Raw genomic sequence first — 8,738 nt, 5'->3', positions numbered from 1 at the left:
CCAATAGTTTCTGGATCTGCATCTTTTTAAAATCATTAACCTCATAAGATTTGCTGTAAAGGCAGCTCGCTGTCTGCTTTCGGTCTCAGTTCCTCTATAGGTTGTTTTTAAAATTACAGAAAAGTCTGGCCTAATGCTTGGTTCTAAGATTATTAGAAAATAATTGGATCTCCTGAGCAAAATGAATGAAATTACCGTATCAATTTACAGTTTGGATTTAGTAAATATTCCTGTTCAGAATTTTCATTTGGGGGCAAATGGGGGGAGTCACAGTCCTAGGACGTTTTGGTCCCTACAGCAAAGGCCAAAGACTTCCTTATATTCAATTTAGAAAAGGTGCCTGGATTGGCAGATGCATTTCAGTTCAGCAGTAGGCCAAGCTTCTTTATTCCTCTTAGCTATCTCGAAGGGTTTAGAATAGAAGATCTGGTGTGCAGTATACACTTTCTTCTTGAATGGCTGTCTGTCACTTCCTGCTGTAAGCTTGCTCCTGCCTTACTTTGTGTAATGACAGGCCCTACCTACTCTCCTTGTTAAGTCCTAAAATGGATGGCCTCGAAAATCACAAGCTGAAGAATGACAGAGTAGGCAGGGATCCTGTTATTTACCGTGCCTGCCCAAAACATTAACTTCCTGCATCTATCCATCCACACTAAAGGCCCTCCCTCATAAGAGGGTTATCCCATTTTGTCTACTAAGCAAGCTTAAGTGCTGTTTTCTAAGCAAGTAGGAGACAGCTGATAACAGGTCGGGAGTTTTACTTCCAACCAGCCCACCCGGCTCTCCAGAGACACACTTCTTTCCCATCGTGGGCTACATCTTCCCTTTTAACAGGAATCTTCCCACGCACGTGGGGCTGTCTCATAAAACCCGTAAGGGAGCTCCACGCTCTTTCCCCATGCGGGCCGTTTCACCGGAGGACGTCTGTAGCCTCTCAAAAACATCCCTCGCACCAGGCTCCTTCTGCCTGATAGGGCTCCTCTTTATAAAGTTATGTGGAGCCTTAACGTGCTGAAAGGCCGGGTACAAAGTTGACCCCGGGCCCCAGGATTAGCGGCGCTTCACCCTTGCGCGTCCGCTTCCCCGTCTTGTTTTCCATGTAATACTGAAGAGATTCCAATGGAAAGGCCGGGACACGCGAAGTGCTCCAAGAACGGCCTCCTGTTGTCCCTCCTCGCGGAGGCGGCGCGGCTTCCCCAGTGCGGGAGGAGCAGCCGGCACCGCCCGCACCTGGCAACCGCAGGCAGCTGGCAGCGCTGCCCGGCGCTACGGGAGGGAAGGGAAGCGGGCCCGCCGAGGTCTCGCGGGATTTGTCGCCCCCAGGCCGGCCCCTATACCCGTGTCTGGCGGGCGGGCGGGACGCAAGGAAGAGGAAGCACGAGCAGACTCGGACCAGACCGCCAGCGAGCGCTGAGGACGGCGCAGATTTGGCGGGCTGCTCCCGCCGCCGCCGCCGCCACCACGGAGCGAGCCCGACTTCTCCTTTTCCCGAGTCGCGTGGTGCGAGCGCCGATGGGGAGCTGCGGAGTCCGGCCTGAGTTTGGCGGCTGCTAGAGCGTCAGGCCCGGAAGGCTGAGGAAGCAGCGGCGGCGGTGGCGGGGCTGCAGCCCAGCTGGGTTCGCACAGCATGGGTAAGGCGGGAGAGGAGGGAGCCTTCACCCCAATTGCTCCGATGGAATGACCTTTCCTTCCTGGCTTTTGGGGCGGGGGCCGCCCCAGAAGTCTGCTTCGTTTCCTGCTGGGAGCGGAGAACAAACGCCTCGCAAGACGGTTCGTCCCTCCGCAGCCCTCACCCGGGACTGGCGGCGGAGTGGGGGGGGGCAGGAACCCCTCCCGGCGCTCCCTAAAAATCTTAGGCTGGTCTCCCCCCCTTCCTCCCCCGGTTGGGCATTCTTGGCTGGTTTCGCTCTTTTCCCCCGAGCCAGACCCAAATAGGATGGGAGGAAAGTAGCTTTTTTTGCGGTTCACCCCTCCTCCGGCATCAAAGGTTGCAACTAGTCCTTGGGCGCTAACGCTGGCTCAGTCGCATATTTTCTCATCCTGGAAGACTCCAGAGCAGGGGTCTTCAAACTTGGCCCTTTTATGACTTGTGGACTTCAACTCCCAGAATTCCTCAGCCAGCTTTGCTGGCTGAGGAATTCTGGGAGTTGAAGTCCACAAGTCATAAAAGGGCCAAGTTTGAAGACCCCTGCTCCAGAGTATCCAATTAGTCAGAATTACGCGAACAGGTAGGATACCGGACAGGAAGCTTGAATGGGCTTCCTGCCAATTTAAGGCTGGAAAACGTAGTTGACTTACTGGTTCTTCTAAACTTTTTCCTATATTTAGAAAATAAGTAGGAACTTTTGTATCCTACTAACTGCTGTCGACTTTTTTCTTTTTTTTTACCTTGGAAAGTGATGGGAAAGGAAACTCATTTATTCAGGTGAAGGTGCAGTTAATGTTATGGCCTGCTTTTTTGTTTCATGTGGAAGCATGTTTGGACTAGTGAAAATCTGCTGCTGTTTTGCAAGGCGCTATGATTGATTTTTGTTGGATTACAGTTGAGACATTATGTACATTTGCCTTACTTCTGTGCTACGCGGATAAGTGTTATGATAGGTTGTATGGCTGATATGCTTTTATGTATTGGTTTTTTGTGTCAGTTTCTTTAAAATAAAGTGAAAAGGGATTGCTATTTTTTTTTCTGCAAGGCATATACAGCCTGAAAATATATATGCTTCTTTAGAAATACTGTACAATAAATCCAGTTTATCTAGTGTGACTATTCCTGAGTATTTGGTGTATTAGTTGTGGAGATAAATAAATCCATTGCCAGAAATATAGCACCTCCCCTCTCCATGCTGAGGAATATACACTATAGTTGCTAAGTAGTGCATGCATTTCACAGTTGATAAATACAAAAATGATACATGTCTGAAACAAGAATATTGGATCTCTAGGAAGATCTGTAACGGATCAGATGGATTTGTAACTTGATTTTTATTTGTGGCAAGTAAAATTGTAGATATTTTTACTTAATGAAGAATGGAAGGTACAGTATATTTAAAGGAGAATCTGGATATTTTTTGAAAACAAAGTACTTGATTTATTGCTATATAACAAAAACTGACAGTTGTAATTGGAGGAAGTGGTAGTGGTTGCTAAAACCTAAAACCTGCTTTTGTTATTAATTAGTAATTGCTTCAGGTCTACTTCAACAGTTGTTTTCTCTGGAAAAATTATGTAATGTTGCTTGATAATATTTCCTGAAGGTTTTTTTTTATTCCCAGTTAGGAATGACGTGGTTGCCTACAAATTTCACTTTAAATGTGACTCTTTATAAATTGGTATTGGTGAAGCAAAACCAATTTTTTATGATAAATGCTATAAATATTTGTTTAGTGCAACAAATGTAGTGTTAAATGTGTAAATGCTTAGTTATATGCTGTTTCTTGAAATTTTTTCTTTGCATGCAAATATATTCTCTAATAATGCACACATATTTTAGCTAGTTTCTCATATAATATTCAGTGTACTTCTTGATGCCTATTGTATGTATTGCTTGCGAAGACAAGAGAAGTTCTAATCCAAAAGTATTCCTACATAGGGCTGGCTGCCTGGTGTTACAGTCCGTTTATGGCTAAGATACCTGGTTCAGACAAGCCAAATCCTCCATCGTGATCATTCTTGTGATAATATTCTATATAATTAGATGGAGTTCAATATATATGCTTGCCTACATGCAAAGGAAAACATTCTGTAAATATATACTGATGTGGAAGTGCTTTCAAAATTCATGTAAGCTTGTTTGGTCTGAAAATTAACTTATCCTGTCTTATTTGAAACTAAGTAACATCTTGCTATTACACTTTCTTCAGTATCTTAAACATGATCATTATTTTGATAGAACATAAAATGAAAAACACTGTTCATTTTACATAGACTATAATATTTTGAAAAGGCTCCTGCTTATTCTTAATAGCATGAATTGATAAATTTGATAATAAAGTTATCAGTATACTTAACATAAAAGTTGAGGAAATAACTAGGTAAATCCTTTGCCCTCTGGGACAAAAGCTAGGATAGGTGGTGTGGGATAGTGGTGATCTTTCTTCTTTCAAGTGTTATGTGTGTATACATTTTACAATTCTCTTGTTACTGATTTTAAGGAAGCAAGATACATTTGCTCTATGTCACAGATCTTATGCAAAACCACTCCTAGAATATTAACCCTGGTGGGATACAGGCCTACTATTTTCATGAATTTTCACTGGAACCTTTCAGATGGCCATTTAGAATTTTTAATGAATGTGTTGGGCTTTTTAATGCCATGCCAATCCAATGGGCGCCCACCCAATGGGCCACGCCCACACAGCAGATGAGGATACATAAGTGTGTTTTGGGTTGCAGTTTGGGCACTTGGTCTCTAAAAGGTTCGCCATCACTGACTTAGAACATTAAGAGAAAAAACACTGGATTTGCAAAATAGGTTAACCGCCTCTGTAAATATGCCAAAAGGAATGCCTGAAGGAAGGTATACAGGAGAATGTTCAAGAACTGTGGTATCACCACAAGTGTTTAGACTTGTTTCTTGCTATCTACACAGAGAATATCAAAATGGGTTCTGATCCCCAAAATACAGACAAGTGTATATAGACATTGGCTTAATAGGACATTATAGGCAATCCCAATGCAGTGTAGTCACTAAAATGTTAACTGCAGTTCCTGAACTATTTCTGTAATCAGTTTCATGTACAGGTAGTCCTTGACTTACAACCACAATTGAAGCCCAAATTTCTGTTAAGCGAGATAGTTCTTAAGTGACTTTTGCCCCATTCTACCACTTTTTTTTGCCACAGTTGTTAAGTGAATCATTACAGTTGTTCAGTTAGTAACCTGGTTGTTCAGTGAATCTGCTTTTCCCATTTATTTTGCTTGTAAGAAGGTTGCAGAAGGTGATCACATGACCCCAGGACACTGCAAATGTCATAAATATGAATGCTAGGCATTTAAATTTTGATCATGTGACCATGGGGGTGCTGCAATAGTCATAAGTGTGAAAAGTGGTCATAAGTCACTTTTTCCAGTGCCATTGTCACTTCGGTCACTAAATGAACTGTTGTAAGTCAAGGACTACTTGTATCATCATTAGCATTGAACAATTCCAGTCCTCAAATATGAGTAATCATCAAGAGTTCTGGGATTATTTTTTTTAAATCTAGCAAGTTCTACAGCCATGTTGGCCATGTTTATATAAAGTTCTGGTGATAGAAAATTGTTTACATTTTAATTATTTATTTTGTCCCTAATTTTTCAGGTTCTCATGGAATCTTAGTATGTCATAGATAGAACACAGTGTGGGGAAAAATGTGTAAGGCCGTGCCAGTTTTAGATTTCAGAGATGCGCTTCTATTGGATAACATCAGTCACCCGTTTCATATTCATTGGCAGTGAAATTTGAAACTTAACTTTATTATATCCAAATATAGTGTAAAACATATTTTAAAAAACTTCACATAATGAAGAATCAAGGGGGGAATCACGACCATAGCCAAAATTGCCATAATAGTTACAAAAAAGCAGAATAATAAAAAGTCTGTACTAGAAGAATATAAAATTCATATTGCTACTGTGCAGTTATTTTCCTTTCCCGTCTGGACACTATTTGATGTGGGGCATAAGTGAGATCCAGTTTCCACTGCCTCCATCAAGAGTGTGAACTATATTGCAGCTCAGAAACAGCAAAAGGATCAGAAGTAGATTTAAGAGCTTCAATATTTGGCCAATAATCAGATATCAGGATTTTTCCTATAGTCTAGGCTTGTTGTAATCTTGTCACATTTTTCCCTGCCATCTTACAGTTGAGAGGCAAGTTTTTAAAACTGTTTTACATCTCTTCCCTATCTACATTTCATTTCCTGCTTTTCCTGTTTCTGTGCATGCTTTTATCTAATATGTTCCCTTGTTTCTTTATCAGGGTTGAGAGCTCCTTTGCATTCAGCGGTGTGCTATCTTCATCAGGAAATGCAAAATATACATTAGTAACAGTCAGTGCTTTTTTTGTAAAAGAAAAAGGTGCCGGAACTCACACATGTCATACAACCCGCCTTGCCTACCCTACAATGTTCCATTCAAAAAAGGTGCCGGAACTCCATTCTGAGCATTCTATGACAAAAAAAGCCCTGGTAATAGTGAAAGAAAATAAGACTAGAATAGTCAGATGCCAGAATTTTAGAACCTTATTTTAAATATTCTCTTTCAAAGTTTGAAGGTTTTTTTTTTAAATAAATAGTATCCCAAAAATAATATGAGAAATTACTCTTTATTTAGTTTCTGGAGTTTTAGACAGTTGACACAAAACCTTTAGGCGGTTGGTAATATTAACTGGTTTTAATAGAAATACATTTGCAAGTACTTAACTGTATTTTGTGCAGAGGAAATTAGTATAAAAATGAATGGATTCATTGATTTCAATAGGATAACAGAGGAAAGAGGAAGGTGTGTGAGTTGGATTTGGCCATATTTAGTATTAAAACCAGGCTTATCAAGGAGCTATCCTAATGGAAAATGATTGATTTGAAATGAGAACCTTTCTTAGCTTTATTAGAAAATCAGGGAAAAAATATTTCTGTTCCCACTCTTCATAGACGCTTAGATGTTTGTTATACAGGTAGTTCTTGACTTGTGGCCACAATTGAGCCTAAAATTTCTGTTGTTAAGTAAGACATTTGTTGTGAGTTTTGCCCCATTTTACGACCTTTCTTGCCATAGTTGTTAAGTGAATCACTGCAGTTGATAAGTTAGTAACCTGGTTGTTAAGTGAATCTGGCTTCCTCATTGACTTTGCTTGTCAGAAGGTTGCAAAAGGGGATCACATGACCTTAGAGTACAGCAACGGTCATAAATATGAACCAGTTACCAAGCATCTGAATTTTGATCCCATGTTCATGGGGATGCTGCTAAGGTCGTAACTGTGAAAAATGGTCATGTCACTTTTTTCAGTGCTGTTGTAACTTTGAACGATCACTAAATGAATTATTGTATGTCAAGGACTACCTATATAAAAGTATAAAAATTCCATAAAATGGATGTAAATAAAGTCTGGACAATTTGTTTCTGGAAACATTAATATGGGCTGTGTCAGTCTTAGTCCTTGATACTTTCAAACAAATCAATAGAATATTAGGGTTAGATTGTCCAGGAATTACTACCACAATTATTCCTGTCTCTTTATTTATTTATTTATTTAATGGGACTTATATGCCGCCCTATCTCCTGAAGGACTCAGGGCGGCTATCAACAATAAAAGATATAGAAATAGGTATAGAATAACTATTGTTACTTTAAATGTATGCTAAGCAGCATACATTAAAATGAGATTTTGTCGCATACAGCTCTCGAAGGGTAACCACCTCCAATATACACTGCATAAACATGACTATATATATATCCAGGGCTTTTTTTGTCATAGAACGCTCAGAACGGAGTTCCGGCACCTTTTTTGGATGGAATCTTGTAGGGTAGGCAAGGCGGGTTGTATGAAGTGTGAGTTCCGACACCTTTTTCTTTTACAAAAAATGCACTGTGTGTGCGTGTGTGTGTGTGTGTGTGTGTGTGTGTGATGTAGCATAAAATAGATAGCATTTTTTTCAAGTCTAGATGTGGGTTTTATTTTAGGACAACTGTTGAATGCTAATGGTACCATTTTCTTTGTTAATGGAAAAATAACTTTCGTTGCAACCCAATGATGATACTCTACTGTATTTTAACATTGTATTGTAACATTTCAGTTTGGACCAGTGGCATTTAAAATTTTAAAGACACCTAATTTATTAGAAGTGATCACTAGATTCTCTTGACATAAAAAAGAGCAGAATTAATATTTGTTGTTTTTATTTATTGTTGTACACTGCCCAAAATAGTTTTTTAACTGACTGACTGACAGGCAATATACATAAATTTGATAAGCAAATTTTAAAGAATGGAATAGAATAGGAGATGCCATTTATTTTACACAGTAGGAGACTTAATATCATAACCAAACTTTCACATTTATTGGGCCATTATATTTATATAAAAGAAGAATGAGTAAATCATGTCTTTGGAGATGCAATGAGAATAATACTTTATTAAAACATAAGTTCTTGCTGTGCTCTAAAGGAATTTTGTTCTAAGGATATATATGCACAATAATATATGATATTGACAAGGTTAAATACTTACAGATGTCCAGATTTTTTTAACTATGTACCTGTTACATGACTGGATAATGGAAATGGATTCTGTGTTCTCTTCTTATTGTTAAGAAACTAGCTCTTCAAAATAGAAAATGTAGGGCTTCAATTACTAAATGAATAGAATATAACAAGTTACTTGCCATTTATGTTACTTGCAAGGGTCAGCAGTATAAAATCCTAGCTGGTATCCATGGCATTCCAACATTAAATATATGAACATTAATTTTTTTAATGGCAGAAATCTCAAAAGAAGGCTATAGTTTTATATATAAGGACGAAGAAACCACAATATTTTCATACTCTTGCACAAGATCTCATGCTATTTCATTTTATTATTTATTTGCATACCTAAGAGGAGTGATTATGATGCACTGAAGTCCTCCTAGATTCTGTTGTATTTGAAGCATTGGGTGCACATTTTCAAGCACATCTTTGCTTCCCCAAGAAGTAGACTATTACAGTTCTCACATAAATTTTTGTACCCAAACAGAACAAATCATATACAGTCCTGTCTACAGT

The 8,738-nt window shown here is 39.4% G+C and overlaps 1 protein-coding gene across 2 annotated transcripts in view; it reads left to right on the top strand.

The window, feature by feature from the left end:
* The first annotated feature begins 1,236 nt into the window (after positions 1 to 1,236).
* CD2AP (CD2 associated protein) overlaps positions 1,237 to 8,738 on the top strand; it is a 96,795-nt gene continuing 89,293 nt past the window's right edge. The window contains exon 1 of one of the 2 annotated variants that reach the window (XR_014028795.1): positions 1,237 to 1,631. Coding sequence is in view for 1 of the 2 variants with exons in the window: in XM_081346732.1 (XP_081202858.1) it covers positions 1,628 to 1,631 (4 nt within the window). In the remaining variant the exon portion in view is untranslated. The remainder of the gene's footprint in view (positions 1,632 to 8,738) is intronic. The other variant, XM_081346732.1, reaches the window with a different exon arrangement.

The sequence above is a fragment of the Vipera berus genome, assembly GCF_964194415.1.
Source record: "Vipera berus genome assembly, chromosome: 1".
NCBI lineage: Eukaryota > Metazoa > Chordata > Lepidosauria > Squamata > Viperidae > Vipera > Vipera berus.
This window is presented reverse-complemented; position numbering and strand designations above follow the sequence as displayed.